Below are 26,783 nucleotides of genomic sequence, written 5' to 3' on the forward strand. Positions count from 1 at the left end.
TTCATAAATACTTAGGACCTTAACTAATGCACCTTGGTACATACCTAACGCAGATATTCATCGCGACCTTGACATCGATACTATTGATGAAACAATACAAAGCGCTAGCAGAAGACACATAAATAGACTATTAACGCATACAAATCCTATGATGAGAAGACTACCAAATAAAGAAAAATCTACCCAAAGTCGGCTTAACCGTCAAACACCAACAGATCTTGCAAAATCCTTGTAATCAATTGTCAACTAATCGTATATGTCATTGTTTGTTAACCACTTGTTTTTAAATAATATGTATATATTTCTTCTAAATGAGCTTGTGGGCATTGGCCCTTCAATATCACTCTCATTCCATCTTTTTGTAAATCAAATTACTTATTGTCTAACGACAGGTGTAATATTTTATGGAAGAAATAAAAAAAAAAAAAAAAATTTTCATTCGAATCATTTGAAATTTCTGTATACAATAACGAAAAATTCAAAAAAAGTTGTACACATAAAATGAATGTCGATTCGAAACTTACTTTAATCTAAGAATCGAGCAAGTTTTGTTTTGTACAATATTTTGATTTTTTCTTTTTTTTATATGAAGAAAATATTTAAAAGAAATTTTTTTTTGCTAAAAACCTTCCCCTAGTGGATGCCTATAATATGAAAAAAGAACGAATAAAATTGGCCTCGTATCGGCCCAAAAAAATGCGTACAAACGAACATCATTTCATTTTTATATATATAGATTTTGCGCCTAATAATGAAACCACTGTAATAATAATAATGGAAATGGATTTTTTCCTTGAAAGTCAATACACTTCGCATACACTTGAAACAATTTTCAAAGCCCTTTTGCCACTTAGAAGTGGATGTCTCCACAGCAAGCTGTTTAAAGGCTTCAGCTTCTTCAGGCGTTAAAAAACGTTGACCTCGCACTTTATTTTTGTTGGTCGGGAACAAAAAGAAATCATGAAGTGCCGAATTAGGGCTGTTAGGCGTACGACCCATTAATTTGATCTTTCGAGTGTTCAAAAACGTTCTTGTGTGAGCCAAAACGTGAAGAATGATTTGTCTTCGGCGCTTGGTTTTCTTTAATTATCCGAAAAGTTCTGGCAAACAAATGGTTTTGTGTCACTCAGAATTCACTGTTTTAAGTTTATCTAGTGGAACAGTTGCAATATTACCAGGTTTTCTGAAAAAAATCAAGCGCTCATTTGCTTTTTATGTGCTTCTTCCGCGAAAAATTTTTGTTGTGCTAAGCTCGTCTTGGAACACCCATACTGTCGAAAACTGTTGTGTTTCTGGCTCATAGACATAGATCCAAGGTTCGTCACCTTTTACGACCATAGACGTGCTTTGAACCACCGCGGCTGAATTTCTTCAACATTTCTTTATACCAATTGTCAAATTCTGTGATATCCAAAAAGAATAAAGTTCTTGCCCACCCACTAATGGGCATTAGTTTTACCTTGCGATATGTCACATGACGATCTTGCGTTCTGAATTGACGATTGTTTCTGGCACAACAACCATTTTTGGATGGCCTTCTCGAAACTCTTTCTGAAAGGATCAACGACCTCGCGGAACTCAATGTACCAGCGTTTCACAGTGGCGAAGTGTTGTGCTTCAACGTCAAAAGACGAAGTAGGTTAGTCGAAAATTATAATAAATCATGAAAATGTTTATGGGTTAATTCCATCTTTTGGGAGATACGAATTTTTGAACTCACTGAAAAAATACCAAATAAAGCTCGTAAGTGAAAACGCTATATGTAAGTTTATGTTAAAAAACCAACTTCTCTACAAAAATATCGAATTACAGCTCATCCTACGAAGTGTTGCAAAGGCGCAAAATATAAGAGACAACCCTCATATGAGGTTAACACAACTTGTTAAAGTCTGGTTTTGGGTAATCTATTTTTTGCCGTAAAATTATCTAAATAATACTCGAATCTTCTTGGACTTAGTGCAAAAAATAATATCCCATAGCGGGTAGTGGAACAAGCATAATTTGTGTGCTCTGAAGCCAATGATGCCTCAAGTGGCCTATGTGTTAAGGAAAAGTTTTTTTAATAGAAAAGCGTGCCATTTATGAGCTTTAGATTTGATTCTTCCCGCTTTAGTTTGGTAGCAACTTCTCTAGCTTTATCAGTTTGGTGATTTTGGCCAGTGCTTACATGATGATCTAACGACAAGTTAGGAAATGGCCTTCAATTTAGGAGTAATCCGCGCATTTTCCTTTGTATGCAAAATAAGTAACAAATTTGTGAATCAAACCCATTTAGTATTAGCTTAGTGGTAGATGGGTTTGAGAGAAAAAAGTCAGTAGGGTAAAAGGCTATTAGCATAAAATGGTCCGGTGTTCTGTTTGGATACTGATTTTTTCCCTTTACTGCACATTTGATTTGTTTCTGTACTGTTTCACTTAGCCTCTGCACCGAGATAATAAAATATTAGTGAAAATTGTTTAAATTGTAAAGTTTCAGAGAATTTAAAATATTTAAAAAAATTTTTTAAATATTTTAAAAAAATTTTCAAATATATTTATACATATGTACATACGCCGGACATTAAGTAAAAGCATGCTACTTTTTTGTTTTATTTGCTAGTGCGGATTGTGTTTTCATAAATATTTATTTGATTGAAGATCGAAAGCTCTCACAGCATCACAATCACGGTTAATGAAATATAATATTAATAATTGATTTATTTTCTGAAATTAGCTCACATCACAAAATGCAAATATACAATCAACGTCAAAAGGAAATGTACACCACATATTGTTAGGTTATGTAAGGTTAGCCAGGTTACTTGTCAAACACAATACACTCGGTGACTCTAAGGCCCATCGTGATACCTGTATTTGATTTCCATCCCCTAACTAAGTTGCTTAAACCGCTTGGATCTTTTTAAGAAGGTAACTAGTTCCTTTAGTGAGAAATTTTGCAAATTTTCCAGCTCTTCAAAGAAATAATCGGATATTTGGCACCGCTTCTGTGCTGCATATTCACAGAGGAGGTGTTGCATATCGCCTCAATTACTGACTAGGGTACCAATAGTGCAGTGCCCCGTTATAACACCTGTGAGGACGCTGGTAATTGATCTTATCCCAGGAGACATTTTAAGGCTCAGTTTTTGACAAAACACGTTGGAGACCCCACAGTTAGTAGTCAGAGATCAAGGCGATTACGCTCAAGTCAATCGCAGTCTACAGTTCGTTAAGAATAATGCTAATGTCCTCTACCATTCGCTGAAAAGTTAAGCTCAGAGCCTTTCCTTGCTCACTCATCCGCTCTTTTATTTTCCTCCACTCCAGAGTGGCCGGGGACCCAACAAAGTGTGGTGTTGTGTTGTTGGATAAGCGAGAGCGACCTCCTGCATTCTTTAATATACATATTGATAAGTTTTGATGCAATTATTTTTTGTAAAAATATAGTTCTTACTACAACAAAAACCAAATAAAGCAAAGTTTCAAATTTCGTATAAAATTAAAAAAACCGGCAAATTTTCATGAAAATTTCGAACTTTTTACTCAGAATTTTTAGAAAAATTTCGAGTACGCGGTTTTATAGATCATTGAATTTTGGCACAATAAAGGGAAAGTTTCAAGTAGTTCAAAAATCGCATTGCTTTTTGACAATTTTTTCTTCTGACGGTGTTGGGTGTTTTCTTCCATATAGAAGAAATGTGGAGTAAATATTAAATGGAAAAAATGCATAAGAGCGCATGCAAAAAAAAATTCTTAAAAATAAATGTGATTTTTGACTTACCCGAGACTTGTACTTTAGCTATAAAATTGCATAACTAACATTTTTCCACAAATTCTGAGTAAAAAGTTTAAAATTTTGATGAAAATTCGCCGAATTCTTACAAATTTTTGTACAAAGTCTGAAACTCTACTTTATACCTATATTTAGTTTTTGTTGCAGCATGAATGTGTTTTTATAAAATAATAACTGAAATTACAAAGTAAATAAATAGTAAAAACTTGTCAATATATGGTGTAAACTTTCTTTTGACGTTCACTGTATATATTAAAGAATTCTTAGTACACTTTTCTTATTTGATTTTTTGCAGGTACTTTCATTGGTACGGCTATACTTAGTAAATTGCTAAAATTCGCGGACTCCACAATTGGCATTCTATCGGCCATTGCCATTGTAATTTCCCGAGTTCTATTTGTAAGCCTAATTAGTTTGTTTTAACATTTGAAGTTAGATATTTAATTTGAATTTTTATATTTTGCAGGCTTTTGCCAGAGATACAAAGTCCTTCTATGTCGCTGGCGTTGTTGATATGTTTGTGAGTTTGCGTGTAATCGCCATTAAAGCCATCGGCTCTAGCATTGTTGATGGAGAAGAATTAAGTTAGTGTTAAATCTCAACAGCAGCGTTAATATTTTTGTTTATTAAATAAAATCTGTTTTTGCAGGTAAAATGTACTCAATATTTGGCATTAGCGAGCCCATAGGACAATTCATATTCCCACCAATATTTAGTGCCATCTATCAGGATACCGTAGAGACTTTTCCTGGTGCTATTTTCCTCTTTGGCGAAGTGTTTTACATACCAAATGTGCTCGTGTTTGTGTAAGTATGTATATTTATATATCTGGTATAGTAAATTCCCATATTTATTTGTGCTTGGCAAAGTTGTCTGAGATTGATGTACTTGGTTTTCATTATGAACTAATAAGTAAAAGTAAAATTTGTAGATAAAGTATTTCTTTTTCAAAATGGTTTGTTCCTGAGCAACCAACCATTCATTCAGGGGTTTGCATCGGTATGCCCATAGTCAGTATGACATGGAATGTTTCCTGATATACCAATTAAATCAGGACATCATAGAACATTATTTTGGGGTGCGAAAGGTAGATTTTTTAGATAATATAGGTTGCGGAAGTACTTAGGTAGGTACTGTGTAGGGAGAAGCATGAAACTGCCGCAACATGTGCTAGTATCGCGCCAATTGCCACTGATGCATGAGCGACACAAATACCTGGATAAACATATTTTCCTAGAGGGGGAAATAAAACTCAATAAAATTTGGTTGCGGAAGTACTTACTGGGAAAGGTTTCTTTAAAAATACAAAAATTATCAACAATAGTAATATTGGCAAAAAGTAATTAATCACAGCCCGCAACATCGCAAATTGTGCTGTCCGTGGTGCAAACGTGCAAACCGATGAAACCAAGTGACCTTTTCTTCCGATGATGAGGTAATTTTGAAGGAGTTCTCGTTTTACAATGAGCTCTAATTTAACAAATAGCTAAACAATCGGCTTGAAATCCATCGCAGAATCTCTCTTGCCAACAAGTGCTACTTTGGGCTAAGAAGGCAACTGAGCAGTAAAGTCCTCTCTCGACGAACAAAACTTACACTTTATGAGGCGCTCATCATGCCCGTTCTAACGTATGGCGCAGAAGCGTGGACGATGACAACATCCGATGAAACGACGCTTGGAGTGTTTGAGAGAAAGATTCTGCGTAAGATTTTTGAACCTTTGCACGTTGGCAACGGCGAATATCGCAGGCGATGGAACGATGAGCTGTATGAGCTTTACGACGACATAGACATAGCGCAGCGAATAAAGATCCAGCGGCTACGCTGGTTGGGTCATGTTGTCCGAATGGATACAAACGCTCCGGCTCTGAAAGTATTCGATGCGATACCAGCTGGTGGTAGCAGAGGAAGAGGAAGGCCTCCTCTGCGTTGGAAAGATCAGGTGGCGAAGGACTTGGCTTCACTTGGTGTGTCCAAATGGCGCCGGTTAGCACGAGAAAGAAACGACTGGCGCGCTTTGTTAAACTCCGCTAAAATCGCGTAAGCGGTTATAGGGCCAATTAAGAAGAAGAAGAAACAATCGCCAAGGGTGCAAGGGCGCAATTGGCAAAAGATGGGGCTTTTCGCCTGAAGTTTTTTTTTTTGGCTATATACTATCATACTATTGTAAAGCCTATCTTGTTATATGGAGTCATAGTCTGGTGGAACTCACTAGAGAGAACTACATTTATGAAGAAGCTGTGGAGTGGAAGAGTGGACGGCGGGCTACACTTGGGGACAGGGCCTGGTGAACTTGTTCACGGATGGATCGAAGTTGGAAGGAAAGGTTGACGGAGGACTTTTTTGCAAGGAGCTTCCCATAAGACTTAAATTCAAGTTACCGGACTACTGCAGTGTGTTCCAGGCAGAGGTAGCCGCAATCAAGGAGGCAGAACTGACTGGCTGCTCACATGCGTGCTAACAGTCAAGGAAGTAAATATTTACGCCGACAGCCAAGCGGCAATAAGGGCTCTCGGGTTAGTGACGGTGCATTCGAAACTGGTCAGGGAATGCCTGACCTCACTTTGGCATAAGCCTCATCTGGGTTCCTGGTCACAGCGACATTGCGGGAAACTGTGAGGCGGATGAGCTGACCAGACAAGGGACATGTGAGGTGATTTCCCCACGAAGGGAGAGAATTGGGATCCCCCTGACGACCTGCGGTCTGCTCCTGGAAAGATGGGCATCGCGCCAACTTAGCGAGCGTTGGGCAAGTATGATACACAAACTTTTAAGGTAGCGAAATCCTTCTGGCCACGTGTGCACCGGGGGCGCTCGGGCGAGCTTCTGACGAAGGGTTTTCTCGTGGGTTTTCTCACAGGTCACTATGTGCGAGGAATGCATGCTGTGAGACTTGGAATTACCTCGAGTCCTTTTTGCGCTGGATGTATGGATATTTAAAAATTTGCACATATAAATTAAAAATTAAAATAAATAATATAAAAAAAAACGTCTAAATGTATTGCATATCACAACGGACAAATTTTAAATTTTTGTCCAAGTGAGCACCTCGCAAGGGCAGCCATTTAACCCAACCTCTAAATGTAAAAGTAAATAATTTAAATAAGTACAGTTTGCCAAGTAGTTAGTAATGTAAGAATAATCATTAGTAGTAAAGTTAAAACTCCAAGCTTTCATAGGAAAAGCATAGTGATGTAAGGTGTAACTATGTTCAAAGTTTTTTCTTAGTTAATTATGAAATAATTCATTTTTTGATTAGGTGACTTATCGCGGCCGCCGTAACCGAATGGGTTGGTGCGTGATTACCATTCGGAATTCACAGAGAGGTCGTTGGTTCGAATCTCGGTGAAAGCAAAAGTAATAAAAACATTTTTCTAATAGCGGTCGCCCCTCGGCAGGCAATGGCAAGCCTCCGAGTGTATTTCTACCCCGAAAAAGCTCCTCATAAAAATATATATCTGCCGTTCGGAGTCGGCTTGAAACTGTAGGTCCCTCCATTTGTGGAACAACATCAAGACGCACACAACAAATCGGAGGAGGAGCTCGGCCAAACACCTAACAAGAAGTGTACGCGCCAATTATTTATTTATTTTTTTTTTTTGACTTATTAGCTTGGCCGCCATAGCCGAATGTATGGTGCGTGACTATCATTCGGGAGTGCGTAGGTTCGAATCTCCGCGCATGAAACAGCAATAGTATAAAAAAAAGTTTTTTTCTAGTATCGGTCGCCCCCCGGCAAGCAATAAGCCTTCGAGTGTATTTCTGCGTGAAATTGTAGGTCTCTCCATTTGTGGAACAACATCAAGACGCACGCCACAAATAGGAGGAGGATGTCGGCCGAGCACCTAACGGTGTTGGCAACTAAATAAATGCGGATTTTTTTAGAAAATCAAAGACAATTTTTCATGGAACTAAATAACTTTATTCTGTAATGTATTGCCCATTTTGATCAATGACCTCTTGCCATCTTTCAGGCAGCATCATAATCCCATGTTTATGGCTTTTATTAGCAAAAAACTGAATCAGGTACGATTTGACATCATCATCATTATTGAAATTTTTACCATTGAAGGAGTTTTGTAAAGATCGACGCAAAAAGTAATCAGATGATGGATGTGGCAAAACATCCCAACTTGGCCTTGCATTGTCACGATGGAATACAATACTTTTTCGATTTGTCAATTCGGGCCGCTTTTCTTCAACTGCATGGTTTAATTTCGTTAGTTGTTCAATGTAGACATCAGAATTGATCGTTGGCTTGGGGGGTAAAGAGGTCGAAGTAGACAATTTCTTTGTAATCCCACCAAACTGATAACAAAACTTTCTTTTGATGAATATCAGCTTTTGATGTTGTTTGTGTTGGTTCACCTGACCTGCTCCACGATCTTTTCCGCTTGATATTGTTGTAAGTAACCGTTTTTCCATCGCCAGTTATCAATCGTTTCAAAAATGGATCATTTTCAGTTCGAGAGGAACCCATGTATCGAGATTTTGAAAATAGCCAAGTTGTTTTATGTGATTTTCAATGTACGTATGTGATACATGAAGCTTCTCTGCAAAATCACGTGTTGTACTGTGACGATCCGAATCGATTATTGCTTTGATTAGGGCGTCATCAACTACAACTGGACGACCAGAGTGTTTTTCATCTTTGAGTGAAAAATCACCAAAACGAAATTTGGCAAACCAATTTTGGCACTACCGTTCTTTTAAAGCTTCGTCACCATAAACAGCACAAAATTTTGTATGAGCTTGCGATGCGGTTTTCCCTTTGTGGAAATAAAAAAGTAAAATATGACGAAAATGTTCCTTTTGATTTTCCATCTTTCATCGAACGCCAAAGGAAAACTACGAAACCGATCAAAAAACTTTTTTTTTACTGATTGACAGCTGAATTGCCAACTATTAAATAAAAAATGTGTTTTACATTTGCAAACCTAAAAATTCAACTGAAGCCATCTATGAGTGGAATCCGCAATTACCTAGTTGCCAACCCAATATTAATTTTTTACCTATCAGCTTCATATTGGCGACAGTTCGCAACTTTGTGATCGGTTTTAAATAAAAAAATTAATTCACAAAATTTAATTATTGAATGAAGTAAAACCATGTTTTTTTTATGTCACACTTGGCGATTCCCGCTACTAACTTCTGTGTATACCATTTATACACCTAAATATGTACATATCATAAAAGTCCCGGGCCTAACAAAGAAAATACATTTTTGTTTTTGTTCAAAATTAGCTTTATTCATCAACGTAATTTCCATCAAGAACAATGCAATCATTCCAGCGCAGCTCTAACATTTCAATACCACTTTTGTAGAACAGTCTTCTTTTGCCTCAAAATAGGCCTCAGTTTCAGCGATAATCTCTCCATTCGAGAGACATTTCTTACCTGCAAGCATTTGTTTTTGGTCTGCGAACAGCCAGTAGTCTTTGAAAATTATAGATTAAGGGGAATTTTTTTAACAATAAAAACGATGAAATCCGATATATAAATTGTTTAGGCTTTTTATTTAACTTCTCTTACATACCAAAATGAGAAAAAAAATTTTAATAATTAAAAAAATGGCGCTGAAGTTGACCCTCCGGAAAAATTGGACCTGGACGGTGTTGTCCATTTTGGCTCTTCTATTTATCTAAAACACAAAAACCAAAAAAAAAAATATTAATCAGTATGACTGTAGCTATGCCCCATGCTAGAATAAAAAAAAATTGTCAAAATGGAGCGGTTTTGAATTTGAAACTCTAAAAACGTTTTTCCAGTTTTTTAATAAAAAAAATACGAAATAATTGAATTAATAATATGATTCTAGTACAGGCGATAGCCAACATATTAAAATTTCAGACGATTCCGTTGAATAGTTTTTTTGCCAACGCCAGGCCGAAAAAAGTGATTTTGAGGTAATTGAGTTTAAAGTTTTAACCATTTAAATGCGACCATTGATACCAGCGTGTGACGAATCTGACTTTACCTGCTAAAATGGCTGTAGAATACAGAAATATCCTTCCAAAATTTTACAGTATATTCTTAAAAGCCTATACTTTCGAAATAACAAACAAAAAGAAATCGATTTTTGTTTTAATTCTAGACCACTGGGACCCTTTAATCTAATGTAATCGTACCAGCTATTCGGGCAATCGTCTATCGTATGGAATTAGAAAAGTTTTAGAATTATCACAGGGCTTTGTGGATTGAATTCTTATCTTACAAATCTGGGAACACACTCCAAGGGAATTTGCAGGGTGTGTAAGGGGGGAACATAAAAATGTGCTGGTATTGTGCCAACTGCCATTAATGTATGAGCGACACAAATAACTGGATAAACATATTTTCCTAAAGGGGGAAATAAATCTCAATAAAATTGAACAAATACAGGGTGGCTGATGAATTTTGCTACATTAAGAAACTCAAATAACTTTTTTTTTAGTGTATGGAATTCATTTATTTATTTTTTCAAGTTGAAGGTCATTAAATTTTATTAAATGTAGCTTAACTAGTTTTAAAAATAATTGAATTTAAATGCCCCCCATGCTCCTTACACAAGTGCGGCATCTTAGTAAAAAGTTGTTCATTGCTGCTTTGAGAGTTGCGACAGGAATAGCCGCAATTGTTGCCCGAATGGATTGTTTTAGTTCATCCAAATTTGTTGGCTTTGTTTTATAAACTTCTTGTTTACATAAGCCCCACAAGAAAAAGTCAGGTGCAGTAAGGTCAGGCGACCTGGGGGGCCAACGAAATTCGGAGTTTCTTGAAATCAGTTTATTGGGAAATTTTCGTCGCAACTCTGTCATAACAGTCTGGGCTATGTGAGACGTTGCCCCATCTTGTTGAAACCACACAGAGTTGAAAGGAATTCTCTTTCGGCGTAGTTTTGGATAGAAAAATTCTTTCAGCATTTTCAAATAACGGTCTCCAGTAACCGTAACGGTGTGACCATTTTCTTCAAAAAAAATAAGGCCCGACAATACAGCGTGAAGAAACCGCACACCACACTGTCACGCGAAGAGGATACAATTCCGTCTCGTGGAGTATCTGTGGGTTAGAAGTACTCCATATTTGACAATTTTGTTTGTTCACATTGCCGTTTAAATCGAAATGGGCCTCATCAGACATGAAAAGGCAGTTTAACATGTTTTGGTCTTCTTCCACCATTTGCAGGATCTTTTGGCAAAATTCCAAGCGAATCTGCAAGTCTGCTGCATTCAGTTTGTTAACCATTTGAATTTTGTAGGGAAATAAGTCTAAATCTTTGTGCATTATTGTTTGCAAAGACTGTCGGGTGACACCAAGTTGAGCAGATAAGCTTCTTGTTGAAACCCTTGGATTGCTTTGTATAGCTGCAGCTACAGCAGCGATCGTTTCCTCCGTCCGAACTGGTGGGTTTCGATGATAAGGCCTTCTTGCGACTGTTCCTTGCTCAGCAAAATTATTCACCAGTCTCATTATGGTCCATCTGCTCGGGGGATCGCCGCCAAACATCCGCCTGTACTCTCTCTGTACCAAAACTACGGACTCCAGTGCGTGATAGCGGCGGACTATCCAAATTCTTGTTTGCGTGTCCCAGTTATCCATTTTAATAAATTTTAAAGATCAATCTGCAAATGAAAACAAAAATGGAACAGATAACTTAAAAAGAAAAAAAGTTATTCAATTTTTTTTTGGTAGCGGCTTTCATCAGTCACCCTGTACTAAAATTTATGGGGTTAATTGGGCTCAGAATTTTAAATCCGCTCATAATAATACTAATAATACGGTTGGGGTATTCATGAAGCCTTTAATTACATGTTTTTCATTTGACGTATTTATCTTAGCTCTAAGATCGTTGTCGAAATGTTGCATGCGAAATTAAAATATAATGCGATATTATTTTCCCACGACGGTCGGTGCTACCGCAACGAGTGAGATTTCTGAGTGTATCCGAATAACCACAATTACTCCAGCAGCATTTCTCGAAAGGTTTTTCGGAGAGTATTTTATGATGCAATAATATGCATACATATTTACAAACATGTGTGACTGGCTTTATGCAATGAAAAAACTCACCGCAATTCTGACAAAAATATCTAGTTTTAATGGGCAACTTAAAAACATGCGCGTGGTCAAGGGTGAGAAGGGGTTGGCGTTCAAATATAGACTTTTAGAATATATTTAAATATGTACTTTTCCCCGATAATAACTTGACGATAATGCTATGGTAAATTAAAAAAAAATATTTTTTGTGGTAATGACTTTGAAAGAGAAATCGAGGAAGTTCAGATGGAGTTCAATTTTTGCAAAAGATTATAGTAGTAAAATAATTGCCAATATGAAGTCCGAGGAAAAGCCAAAAAAAAAAAAATTTAAAATTATTGAATTGTTCGAAAAGATACGCTGCCGAATATAAATAAGGGTTTTTCAAAAGGGACTTTTGTATGTCAGTAGTGAAAAAATCCTAGACGGTACCTTTTTCTATGTCATCTTTGACATTTGTCCAGATGTACAATTTTACACGATAGAACGACGCGTCAAAATGATTGAAACTTATTATTTGAAAATAGTCAATCTTAAAAAAAAAACATATCGCAAAATTCGTGATTTTCGGCAGAGGACTTGAACATTGCTTATGGATCCGTACAACGCCCTATTGTAGTTAATTAATTGTGTTTGCGCCGTGTTGCTGCAAAGTGCATGCCAAAGAAACTGAATTTCATGTAAAAAAGGACCGCGTAGATATCCCCAGAGGCACGATTTCCAAACCTGAATCCGACCTAACGATCATCAAGCGTGGGCTTTTAAGTACGACACGCAATCCAGACTTCAGGCGAGTGAGTGGAGAGCTCCGAATAAACCAAGAATAAGAAAAAAACCTCGCGCGTTTTCAGCCAAAAAAAAGCGATGCTCAAAGTTTTTATGAATTTTTTATTTTTGCAAGAACTCAGACAGTTAATAAGGATTATTATTTGGACGTTACGTAACGTTTAGGTAAAGCGATTCACCGAAAAAGAAAGAATTTGTGGGAAAAGAACTCGTGGATTTTGCACCATGATAATGCATCGTCGCACAGTGCCATCATTGTACGTGAATTTTTGGCCAAGAACGAAACAAATATCATCCAATGGCCATCGAATCCACTTGATATGGCTCCCTGAGATTTTTTTCTGTTTGATCGAGTCAAAAAACCGAAAGGAAGTAAAAGAAAAATCGTAGACGATTCTGATACCGAAAATAGAGTTCCGCAAATGGGGCGTACTTTGAAGGCGATAATGCGATAATATCAGTTTTGCGGAATAAACTCGGTTTTTGAATTTTCTGAATATATTCCGGGAAATTTTTGATCGAGGTACTATATACTATATAATATACCCAGTACAGTAATTCTGGCATCTTTCTAAAGATCAAGAAATGTTTTCGTGTTATTTTCGCTAAACTTCCAAATGTTTTCAGTCATCTTATAGTATTGCGAATGCTTTACTTGAATCTGGTCATGATTTTAATGATTTAGATGTGATCTTTGACTCCCATTTACCATTTAAAAGTCACATTAACGTTGTTGTATCCACTTCTTACTCAATCTTAGGTTTTATACGACGTAATAGCTCGAAGTTCTCGGATCCTTACACTCTCAAATAAGTTTTTACTTCCTTTGTTCGCTCTAGATTGGAGTATGCAACATTTATCTGGAGGTGTTGTCACCAATTTACAATGAAGATAATTCTCAGGTCGTTAAAATTCTCAAATCCATCCTTCCCGTAATTCTTGTTTGATTTTAGTTAACTTAAAGGCTTTAGAGAGTAGAAAGTCTATACCCTCACCGTCTTTTGTTTTTAGTATAATTAAAGGAAAAATTGATTGTTCATCGCTATTACGGATCATTCATTTTCATATCCCTACTGGAACTCAACCCCAAACTTACCCCTTTCATCTTAAATTAACACGAATTATGAGCGAAATGCTCCTATTGCCAGCGCTCAAAAAGAATTCAATGACATCGCGAGTTCTATTCCGCATGACTTTTCGGTGTCAAAGAATGCATTTTTTACATTTCTAAACTCTTTTCTTTAATTTATTTATTCAATTATCTGTATTATAGTAATATAAGGTCATATTAGATCTAAGCGGTCTGTAAAAACTATAATTCTACTTTAGACTAGAAATAAACGAAAATATATAAAAGGTGATCAGATTGGAGGTACTTTTTCCAATAGGGGTTTTTTGACAGATCACGGGGCATTACAGTCAAACTAATCATATAATAATTTTTTACATTATTCATTGACATTTCATCATGGAAAGACTTATGCCTCAATGAATGCTGTCGCACCATGATAAACAACTTTTTGATGCCGGATATGTGACCTAGCAAGCGAAGCCGGCCTATATGGGTTGAAAATAAATATTCAAAAGACAAAGGCAATAAAAAATACTCGTACATTCTCAAATTTTGTTATTGAAAGAGAGAAAATTGAACTTCTTGACTCCTTTTAATCCCTTGGAAGTAGACATAGAATCCAGATTAGCAAAAAACGCAGGAGCTTTCGCTTGCTTACAAAAAATCTGGACCTCAACCAGTTTATCTCTGAAGACAAAATTGAACTTATACTAATCCAATGACCTCACAGTTCTTTTATATGGTTGTGAGACATGGCTAGTCAGCGACAAACTTACAAGCAAGTTACAAGTCTTTATAAATAGAGGACTGCGTCGCATTCTCAACTCGCCATTATACCAACGCTGTAACATCGAGCCAGTCGCTACAATAATAAAAAGGCGTAAATTGGATCGGGAACACAGAAACCTCCCGGGAACATCTGTCCCAAAACACTTGACTGGTATCCCCAGGGAAGGGGATACTCCACTGTTTCGAAGGAGGCAGAGAATGCTGGAAAATCATGGCTGGAGATATAGGAGTTAGCAAAAAATCGAACTCGGTTCAGATGTTTCACCTCGGTCCTATGTCCTCCCAGAAGTTAGAGGAAAAATGATGATGATATGTGGATAAACCAACTTCGTTTGAGACAGTGGGAACTAACATTAATAAAGTTATTCACGAGATACTGATCGAAGTCCTCCAGCGAGTCATTCAAAATTGGTGCTTACGGATGGCCGAATCATTATTATTATTATATTAAATATTACCCGGAGAAAACCTCTTAGATTTTTCAAGCTCTCTGTTGCCTATACATATAATAAGTACAAATATGAGGAATCGGAATGGAGCTAGTATTCAGGGCGATCTTCTTCTTCTTATTAATTGGCGCGATAACCGCTTACGCGATTCTGGCCGAGTTACAAAGCGCGCCAGTTGTTTCTTTCTCTTGCTAACCGGTGCCAGTTGGATACACCAAATGAAGCCAAGTCCTCCTCCACCTGATCTTTCCAACGCAGAGGAGGCCTTCCTCTTCCTCTGCTACAACCAGCTGGTATCGCACCGAATACTTTCAGAGCCGAATATTTTGTATCCATTCGGACGGCATGACCCAGCCAACGTAGCCGCTGGATCTTTATTCGCTGCGCTATGTCTGTCGTCGTAAAGCTCATACAGCTCATCGTTCCATCGCCTGTGTTGCAAACGTGCAAAAGTCCAAAAATCTTACGCAGAATCTTTCTTTCAAACACTCCAACTGCCGCTTTATCGGATATTGTCATCGTCCACGCTTCTGCGCCATACGTTAGGACGGGCGTGATGAGGGCCTTGTGGATGGTTTGTTTGTTCGTCGAGAGAGGACTTTACTACTCAATTGGCCTACTTAGTCCAAAATAAACCGTCGTAAATTTTACCAAATGCGATCAGATAGAAGGCCTCATGAATCTTCTAAAAAATATTTACGTACTTATCCATACAAATGCCATTTTCTTAAACACAAATCTACAATAAAATGTTTGAACTAATCTTTGATGTCTTTTTTCAGGCTTTGCTACATAATTTTGCGACGTAACAAAAATAAAACTAAGCAGGCGCCTGCAGGCACTACGAATGGGAGTACTGATTACACCAATCCCGATTGTGAGATAACTAGTCTATAAATGAAAATGTACTGAGCAAGGCGAACGAAAGGTGAGTGAGTATTTTCATTGAAAAATACATTTACATATGTGTGTGCATTTGTGCATGTATTATATGTATATATATTCGACGTTTTCATTTTTTGCTACACTCAATTTTTACTTTCATTTTATTTGCTTGCAACTATTTTTTATATTTAAGCATAAAAGACAAAATTTCCTTCTGTTCGGTGAATACTTCACTTGAGGACTTTTGTGCGTATGAAATCATGATTACTGCTCAGTTGAATACTTATGTAAGTGCATATACATACATACGTTGCATGTATTTAACTGTGTATGTATGTATGTTTTTATGCCATGCAGCCTTAACCCCTTTAATTAGGCCTGCAGCATCCTTTAACACTTGTTGCTCACACATAAAACCCGTAAGTGGTAATTTTAATCAGCAAATTCATTCAATTTATTCCTTCGCCCATAAACCTGGATCATTTGCTGCTTTATGTATGCGTAAACCTGCGTAGACATATGTGTACCGTTATACGTTTGCGTGGGTTTCGCGCGCAACTCCCATTTAAATACTACTTTTGGGGCAACTTTCTCGTGAAACAATAGTTGCTTAAATAATCGTTGTTAATCTTTGTTGAAGCAAAGGATTGCCATTCATGAGGGCGTTCATGTGTGTGTGTTCGACAGATTGAGACTGTAGGCCAATATTGTTAATCGGCAAGCTGCCAGCAGATAGCAAACCGTTTGGGTATAAAAACCGATGTTCTAATAACAGCAGACGCAGTTCAATCAGTGCATTACTCCAGTTGAGTAAAAAGTTGGTAGAAGCGAACGGATTCAAATCAAAGTAAGATAGTAGTACACATTTTTGATATTTGACTATGTTTTTGAAGAACGGAAGAACGCAGCTTTTCCAGGAATTGTAGTGAAATTCATTTAGAATGTGATTATTTGTAAGCCGTCTGTGGATATTTTTTCAGTGCAAGTTGAATCCTGTTTTCCACATAAACTAAGTTTAAAAGTACATTCCAACAGGTTAAACTTACTACACGATTTACTAATATATATTTGTATCTAATATAAACGCACTCAGTAGTCACATGTACATGTGCACATATAGATACATATAAACATATGTATATACTAGTACAGCTAAATTTCTGAATTTATGAAAGCCGGATGTTTATAAGAGAGGCGCTGTTGAGAAAAGAAGAGTACCGTCATCCCTTTGTGCCGAAATATCTTTTAAAGTTCCTTCAGTGTTGCCAAGGAAATTATCTTATGCTGCTGTTTAATGACATTAAACTATTCTTTGTCGTTACAACCAAAAAAGCAAATAGAAATCCTAAGTGAATGAAAAACATATGCTTTCAAGTGTGTGAACAATGCAAATGGAATGAAGATTACTGCGCCATTAATGCCAGTTATTTAGCCTCACTCATTTCCGGTCGCGCATTCAAAGGTATTAAAAAGCGATAAACTCAAACTAAATGGGAAATGGGAGTCAAAGATCACATCTAAATCTTTGAATTCATGAACAGATTCAAGTAAAGTACGAGTATTAGCAATACTATAAGATGGCTGAAAAAATCTGGAGGTTTAGCGAAAGTAAATCAAATCAAAATATCAGATGAATTCGTTGGCTGTTGGATGATATTCGTTGCGTTATTGGTCAAAAATTCACGGATAATAAAGACACTGTGCGACGGTGCGTTATCATGGTGCAAAATCCACTAGTTCTTTTCTCACAAATCCTTTATTTTTGGCGAATTGCTTCATGTAAACGTCACATAACGCCTAAATAATAATCCTAATTAACTGTCTGACTTTCAGGCAAACATTTGTGGTGTGCAAAAGCGATGCTCACGGTTTCGCACCATTGAATCCATTTTTAGCGCCAAATTTAATACAAACTTGTTGTTGCAAATTCAAATCAATTTTTAAAACTTTAAAAAGCCGAAAACACGTGCTGAGGTGGATTTACTCAAAACGGCTTAACTTTTACAAATGTCAAGCAATTGCGATTAAATTTTGGTAGCAATGTTAATCCTTTTAAATTTCCACTTTAACTTAGAACAGGTATATCCAGCAGCGTCAAAAGAAAGTGTACACCACATGCTGACAAATTTTAACTAATTCTATTTCTTTTTTTCAATTGAATTAATAGTCCCCAGTAATGTGTGATATTTCCATTCTTCTCAATGACTTCAAACATCCTGTTCGGCATTAAATCAAATAACTTTTGCACAGGTGCATGCAAAGGAAGTCCCATGAATGAAGAATGCTTTCTTTCAACACTTCTTCTGTACAGTATTGCTTACTCCCTCCAGAAACTGCTCAAACCAACGTGTGCGGTGAACGTTCTCCTTAATGTTGAGATGTGGAGAAATTGGTCATTCTAGAGAGGGGAGACCAATTCAAAGTGCCATGAGATGAATGACAGGCTGCATTATCTTGCTGGAAAACGAGATGTTCGCCAGAATTCACATTGAAAAATGGCAGTAATTTATACGAAAGTAAGTTTGCGTATGCTTCGGAATTCACGCTTGTTGATGGGAAGTAGATATTGAGCTTTCCAAGTATACTCACAGCTCTCCACACCATAAGAGATCCATCGCCAAAAATTATTTTTGTAAAATATGTTGACTCTGAACGCAAATTACTCCAATACTTACTAAATCCAACAGGTTCATTTAAATTAAATTTGTTTTCATTGGAAAAGTTAATCTTAAAAAAAAGGTACAATTTAGAAAACTTATAAAAACCTGTTGGTTTTTTTTTTTTTTTTCTAATTAAACTATGTACCAGATTCCGAAACGTTCCTTATTTTAACTAGCGAAGGTTTTCCGTCTCATGAATGACTTTTTTCGAAAGGCAAACTAAAATCTGGCCCTTTTCCATTTCTGCAAGTTGTGTACTACGGGGCATTTTGATATAAGATGGTAAAACACTTTCAACTTTCTACATTTTTAATAACCGTACAACGCTTTTATAAAATTATAAAATCAAAATCATATTGTAGTTATATTTGTCTACTCTCTTCCTGCCTATTACAAATGATTTTGTTTTTATTGCTTGTAAAGTGGACTTGCTTTTATAATTATGCAACGGGATACTTACGAAGCTGTGTACTGTTTTCAGTTTTTATGTGGTGCAAAACTCAGTGTGGTGTCTACCGTCATTTTCCTAAAATTAGACACTGTCTTACTTTCCTTTTCGGTCTAAAATACCCGCCAGGGCTTATTTTCGGGGGAAGGCAAAAATAAAAGTATATTTATATTATATATTTTTATTTAGTATTTATTTTACACAGAATACAGAAATTTAAATTCATCGTCATAAATAAAATTCTGAACTATATTCTGATTTTCTTCCGAATTCATTTCATGTTGAATCAATGGTCCGAATTTCTTGTGCCTTGCGATTTAGTTACCGTTAAATGAATACTTCTTGTCTAAGTAGCCTGTTCGTAGTGCATTTTGTCCCATGCATTTTTTACACAATTCACAACTCCTTGTAAGCCTGGTTTTACAAAATTACCTGGATGATTTGTCACCATTCTGTTTTAAATATAGTAATTGATTTCCATCGGCAAATAATCCCTGAATGGCATGTTTATTGAAATGTCAAATGTCCAGTCAAGAAGTCAAGAAAGTTTTTCACATCTGTAGCGCGGTGAGTACTGGCTGAATCCCAAACTAGTAAACCTCTATTCTGGACTCCTCAACAGTGGTGGCAGCATAAAATCAACCCACTTTTTTATAACTGTTGGGTGCACCCAGGCTTTTTTACTTTCAATGACATAAATTCTGGAAACACGTTAAATCTGGTATTTTTTACCTTTAGTGATTAAAAATGGCGTACTTTCTTGCCATCTGGACGAACCGCCAAAACACAGGTAACACGTGCACTATCGTAACCGGTAGAAGGAACGTAAATTGACGAAGAAGCCTTGTGGTGAACTGTTGTTTGAGCTCCTCGGGAATGTCTTATTTTACAAAAAGTTCCGAAAATCACGATAGGGCTTATTTTCGGAGGATGTCTTATTCTCGGAAAAAGGCGTATATCGTCGATGTTCTAAAATTCAAATCAATAGCAAACCTTTCAAAACTCCATTGTGTTAAAAATATTAACAGCAATGTTGCTCACACTCACCAACGTAAACGGGCGTACGTCCGTTTCAGCTGACACGATGAACGGTGGTGAGAATCCATTTACATGGGGCACTCATTAGTTTCATCACGTCAGCTTATAAGGGCGTATGTTTACGTTGCTGAGTGTGAGAACCATAAAATTTACGCTACGACACATAATTCACACATAGATGGCGCGCTGCACACTATGCTTATAGCATTTGATTCATTTCCAGTCGAGTCGATTAAGCAGTGCCATTTTTATAAACAATTGTGATACCCACACACACACACTTATGCCCAATGGTATTACAATTTTGTTCGCATATGTAAATATGTACGTATACCAAAATGGTCAGAATAAGGAGAAGCCGTTTTAGCGCGATAACCTCAGCGATGAACGGTGGTGAGAATCCATTTACATGGGGCTCTATTAGTTTCATCACGTCAGCTTATAAGGGCGTATGTTTACGTTGCTGAGTGTGAGAACCATAAAATTTACGCTACGACACATAATTCACACATAGATGGCGCGCTGCACACTATGCTTATAGCATTTGATTCATTTCCAGTCGAGTCGATTAAGCAGTGTCATTTTTATAAACAATTGTGATACCCACACACACACACTTATGCCCAATGGTATTACAATTTTGTTCGCATATGTAAATATGTACGTATACCAAAATGGTCAGAATAAGGAGAAGCCGTTTTAGCGCGATAACCTCAGCAAAAATTAATACACAGTCAAACTTCTATCACTCGAATCAGCAATATCCAATGAAAATGTTCGACTTATGGGGATATCGAGTTATTGAATATTCCTATTTTTTCAAGAAACTACAATTATGTAAGATACATCTTAAATAATAAAATTTTTTTTAATTCGAAGTACATAAGCTTCGGTTTGAATGAATTAAAGTAATCAGAAATTAGTGCCTTTTCTTTTGGAGTTTTCAGTAAAAAGATATTTTAACTTGGTTAAACCTTATAGTGAACGTCAGTGGTGGTTTCTTTGATTGCAAATATATTATAAATTCAAATTTCTAAATAATAAGAAATAATAAATTTATATATATACATATAAAGTTCTGAAGCGATCTCTGACATCGCCAGTGGAAAGCTGGGCCTCTTTTACGATCTTGCTACGATAGTGACACTTCACATTTTGAATGACAACTTTGTCAAGTGGTTGCAATTCGAAGGTCATATTCGGTGGAAAGAAAACCAATTCAATGGATTTCAGTTTATTTTTTACGGTTTTTGGGTGTGCCGGACAAACGAACACCTGACGAACATTAATACCTTTCGTTTTTCATGTTGAAAATGCTTATCCAGTTTCAAAATGCATTCTTCGAAAAGTTACCATGCTATGGAATTCGCTTTTTAATCAGCTTAATACCACGAAAGCTTTGATGTTTGTTACTTCTTCCAATCAAAAGAATTTTAAGCCTTTTGAGCGGTCCATATTTGTCGCCACCATTCATGTAACTCGACCGCCGTAGCCGAATCGGTTGGTGCGTGACTACCATAGGTTCAATTCTCCGTGCGCGAAATACTACAATCAAAAAGTTGTTTCTATTAGTGGTTTATCAAACATTAAACTACAAAATTTAAACACGGCAAAACAAAAAGCACTATCAAGCATCACACGAATATATAAACACTTAGATCACTCAGAAGTAGAATCATATTTTAGAGAAGATATGCGGTTAGCTGACATATCAACAATATTTATTTAAATGGCTAAAATTGGAGAACACTAACTGGTTTCATATACTCAGCCTGACACTATAGAGATTTTCTTATAGCAGACTTCAATTATTAATTAATTTAAGAGCTGTGACAGACAACATCGTTATTGTCACAAACATTTTTATTTATTTCTTTATTTACTTTAAGATATTAAATGTATTAATGTATGAATCAAATCAATTGTTAACCATAATTTTTTATAAATAAAGAATTACCTACTACTACTACTACTACCACCTAAATAGTGGCAGGCAATGGCAAATATCCGAGGGCATTTCTGCTATGAAAAAGATCCTCATAAATAATATCTGCCGTTCGGAGTCGGCTTAAATCTGTAGGTCCTGCTATTTGTGGAACAACATCAAGACGCACACCACAAATAAGAGGAGCCCGGCCAAAACACCTAACTAAAGTGTACATACATATATTTATTTTCCCATAGTTCCTAGATGAAACATAGGGCATTAACTGAAGTGTACGCGCCAATTATTTATTTTTTGTTTTATTTTTTCATCCATGTAACTCGCAATTTGCTATTTTTGTCTCCACCATGACATGTTTCGTTCTTGAAAGCTAACGCTTTGTCAACATTTAATTTACTTTTAACATTTAATTTCTTTTCTAGTAAATTCAACAAAATTGTAGTTGTTTTTTATCTCTCACGCAATGACTTAAATGAAGCAAAATATCCACTTTAAATAAATAATTCATCTAATTGCTGATTCTATAACACTGTGTGACAAAAAAAAAAAAATTAAATATACTTTTATGGAGACCCAGCACAACTTGTGGCTATAGAAAAACTAAACAAAATGGTATAGGAGAAATTTCCAATACACCCCCAAAATCACATTTTATGGCCATAAAACCGTTTTTCAGTAGGTTGATGTGAAGAATCACTCCTAACTTCGCCAATTTCCATCCGATTTCAAATTTGTTTTTTTAGTTCGAAAGAACAAAAACAAGCCTTTTTGACAGTGTGTTGACAATTTTTCTGAAATGACAACTGACGAGACTGTAGGCGGAAGTATTTGGAATTTTTTTATTTTTTCTCAATTTTTTCAACTTTGACATAATTTTTACGATATTATCCGATATTGAGGATTTTTTTAGTACACTACTGTTATAGTAAATTTAATTTTGCGTTGAATGAGCTATATTTGACTGTAATTGAATTAAAATTAATAGAGTTGTGTGAGTTTTAAGATTTTTTTTTTTTTTTTTTTGACTAATTTGGTATGTAGGTATAGCTTACGCTAAATGGGAATAAGGACGTGTTTTGATGCGTTATTATAGATACGTAATATTTATTGGAGTATATATGTATACATAAGAGTACACTGTACTGCATATAACAGAACTGGTTAGAACTTACGAAAATATCTGACATATTATAGCACATTTTTTTTTCAATGGAAATATAAAAAAGCTCCCAAGTGTACCAAAGTTCACACTGTACATTCATTAACAAAAGAAGTTTGTTAGTATAATTTAATCTTATTAAAACGTTAAAGTTTTATTGTTTGTTTCATTGATATTCAAGAGATATAAATCAAAACGTTGCCAGAAAAGTCGAATTTCTCAATATTCTCCGATGATGTGGCATCATCAGACTTATCATAAACCAGATTGTTATTTTTATAAAACGGACATAAACGGTCATCATTATAAAGCTCGAAAGCCCATAAAGTATGCTGATGTTGCAACTGTTAAGAACCCCGTAGTCTTGGACGATATGATTGACTCAACTGCAGGTCATGAACTGAAGGAAGTTCAACTCATTGCTGATGATGATCAAACTGATAACAATAAACCTGATGATGAAGAGTACTTTCCGTCTGGTTCTAAGTCTTCAGAACGACACATTGTATGAAATTCAGATTTTGAGGATCTTTCTCGTGATTTACGGGAAGACAATCAGAAACGCTCGCTTCTCGATTTAAACAATGGAATTTAGTTGATGCTGACTTCAGATGAATGATGATGATCGAATTTCTTACAGAGAAGTATTCAAAACTGATGAAGAGAATAACAAATGTACCGTGCCATACTAAACTCTAAAGGGCCGTTTCCAATGCATTTTTAAGTTTGGAACCAGTTCCGTTGTGTACTGCCCCGTACCGCACCGTACCATACCGTACAGTGCTGCACTGCACAATACTCCAATAAATATTATGTGTTTATAATGACACTTGTTATCATTTTCATGCTTCGAAACGCATACCAAATCTTGTAGTAGAAAAAGAGAAAAAATCTTAAAACCCACACAACTCTATTAATTTTAATTCAATTACAGTCAAATATAGCTCATTTGACGCAAAATTAAATTTACTACAACAGTAGGGTACTAAAAAAAATCCTCAATATCGGATAATATCGTAAAAATTATGTTAAAGTTGAAAAAATAGAGAAAAAATAAAAAGATTCCAAATACTTCCGCCTACAGTCTCGTCAGTTGTCATTTCAGAAAAATTGTCAACACACTGTCAAAAAGGCTTGTTTTTGTTCTTTCGAACTAAAAAAACAAATTTGAAATCGGATGGAAATTGGCGAAGTTAGGAGTGATTCTTCACATCAACCTACTGAAAAACGGTTTTATGGCCATAAAACGAGATTTTGGGGGTGTATTGGAAATTTCTCCTATACCATTTTTCTTAGTTTTACTATACCTACAAGTTGTACTAGGTCTCCATAAAAGTATAAAATCACTGTCGCACAGTGTAATTATTCTTATTTAATTTCTTACTATATTTAAAGCGGTTTACTCTTATTGATTTTGATTGCGATAAACGAGGTAGAGCGCGCAATCTTCTTTGTCTTTCCTGTACTTCTTGAATAAGAGCGGAAAAGTTACCCTTCCCCAGGCCAAAAAATCCTATAAATGGGGGGGTTTCCCCTTTCCTACCTAATTCCCTAGCATTTCGTGCTTAGTAACTCCAATGTGGGTTTTCTGACCGAAGATATTCAGTTTATCAAAACCTTGCAGTGCCACTTTTAAACAAAAATTAAAATAATTCTTTTAATATAATAAAATCTTTAAACTAATACATTTTTTGCAGCATAAACACGATGTTCAAATTGTTTCTTTCATTGGCCGTCCTCTGCTTCGCGACAGCATGCTTCGGTCAGACATTTCAATACTCCCACGGATGGACCAATGGCAAGCGAGCATTTAATGCGCACAGAGATGACGACACTCCAGAAATTTTCGGCATTCAACAAGATGGTGATCGCAAGTTGGAAAGGTATAACAAGTTGTTCAATTAAATTACTTTAATACATTCTTTATTTTTGTTATGTTATACTATTATTTAGGTGTCTAATGCAGCTGCAACAATTACTTCGCAATCCTCTGCGAATTCGTGCGGCTGTCCAATCATTGACTCCGACAAACAACGGCAACAACAACCCATTTGGAAGTCATCATCAATCAAACGAACTGTACGAAGAGCTGAACGCTGCTGAAACGAATGATTATGGAAAGCATTAAATCGTGATTATAGCCAAATTATTTATAAAATAAAATAAATGGCTCGCTTCAGAATTATCAGTACATTCAACGCCACATAAGATGTTACATTTACCTTGCTCAGTTATTTATTGTATATATGTATGTAGGTCAACAACAAAAATATAATATAATATTAATTAAAATTATAGAGCTAATTTAATTTGAAAATTTTCTAAAATAAGTATGAATGTTTATAAAATCATAACTTAAAGCCTTGCAAATATAGCAAACAGCTACCAAAAAATAAAATTCTTCTATGATATACTTACACGGAAACACACAAAAAGTACTATACGTCGATGAAGACTCATATTTTAGCCAATTCCCCGCTTCGTTCATGGGAAGAATATGAAATGTTATGGTTCATGCAATGAAATGGTTGAAAACTTTCTACACTCGAAAAAATTGTAGTATTGGAATTAAAAAAGCAAACGCCTTTTCCAAATTTTGTAATTAAATTAAATTATTACGATCCTAAAACCATTCTTATAGCCTACTTGAAGCTTCAAATCTCTCATATGAGGTGGCAAATAAATTCCTTAAGTATTTCGGAGTAACGAATTCGAGAAAAAACATTCATTCCAAAAATTACTACTCTAACTCTAGGTGGTACGGCACTGTCATTTAGTGATGAGGTCCGCTACTTAAGTCTAATACTAGACAGAAAACTAAGGTGGAAATCAAATGTCGAAGATAGAGTAAGAAGAGCGACAATAGCACTCTACTCTTGCAAACAGCTAGCAGGATTAAGTTCAGGTCTTTCCCCATCTATCATATACCAATCCTAACATACGGTATACTAGTATGGTGGCTAGATAAGATATATACAATATTAAAAAGACTATGGTACATGTACAAAGAATGGCCAATCTTTGCATCTGCGGGGCCCTAAGGACCATACCCACAGAGGCACTAAGCATTAGGCTTAACCTCTTAGCAATAGAGCAATTCAGCAAGCAAACAGCTGCCAAGGCAGCTCTCAGGTTAAGAGAAATCGGTCTACTCAGAACGAACCAGAGAGGACACTCTTCAATTTTAGAAAAAGTCCCCTGCATTCCTGGTACAACAGATTTCTGTAAGACCAAGGATATCAACTTAAATAAATCCTTCGTCACAGTATTTCCATCCAAAGAGGGATGGGATAGCGGGCTTATTATTAGAGAAAATGATATAAACATGTATACAGATGGCTCAAAACTAGACAACAGAGTAGGTGGAGGGATTTACTCCGATAAACTCGGAGTTAGCCAATCATTTCGCCTACCATCATTGCAGTGAATATCAGGCGGAAGTCATTGCCATAAAAGAGGGACTTACGGTAATAAAAGTGAGAGTATTATCCACAAATGAAGTCTTCATATACTCGGACAGTCAAGCAGCAATAAAAGCGCTAGAATCTAAAACACACTCGTCACACAGTCATAGAATGTTTTAAACTTCTAAATGACGTATCTAAATACTATAAAGTACACCTTATTTGGGTGCCAGACCACAGGAATATAGCAGGGAACTGCAAGGCAGATGAACTTGCTCGAACCGGTACAACGCTCGACCTCCAAGTGGAGAAGACGCTGATACCCGTACCTATAGCCACTTGCAAACTACTTATAGATAG

At 36.1% G+C, this 26,783-nt stretch overlaps 2 protein-coding genes across 2 annotated transcripts in view; both read left to right on the top strand.

Moving 5' to 3' along the window:
* The window catches only part of LOC128855383 (uncharacterized), a 36,454-nt gene extending 11,648 nt beyond the window's left edge, over positions 1-24,806 (top strand). The window contains exons 8-12 of the mRNA XM_054090243.1: positions 4,068-4,171; positions 4,239-4,356; positions 4,422-4,578; positions 15,667-15,812; positions 24,717-24,806. Of these exons, the coding sequence (XP_053946218.1) occupies positions 4,068-4,171; positions 4,239-4,356; positions 4,422-4,578; positions 15,667-15,781 (494 nt within the window). The 3' untranslated portion in view covers positions 15,782-15,812; positions 24,717-24,806. The remainder of the gene's footprint in view (positions 1-4,067; positions 4,172-4,238; positions 4,357-4,421; positions 4,579-15,666; positions 15,813-24,716) is intronic.
* LOC128855004 (pro-corazonin) lies at positions 24,727-25,147 on the top strand. Its single transcript, XM_054089548.1, has 2 exons — positions 24,727-24,902; positions 24,973-25,147. Exons 1-2 carry the CDS (start codon positions 24,727-24,729, stop codon positions 25,145-25,147), a joined length of 351 nt encoding a protein of 116 aa, XP_053945523.1.
* Positions 25,148-26,783: the final 1,636 nt, after the last annotated feature.

This window comes from Anastrepha ludens, chromosome 2, assembly GCF_028408465.1.
Source record: "Anastrepha ludens isolate Willacy chromosome 2, idAnaLude1.1, whole genome shotgun sequence".
Lineage (NCBI taxonomy): Eukaryota > Metazoa > Arthropoda > Insecta > Diptera > Tephritidae > Anastrepha > Anastrepha ludens.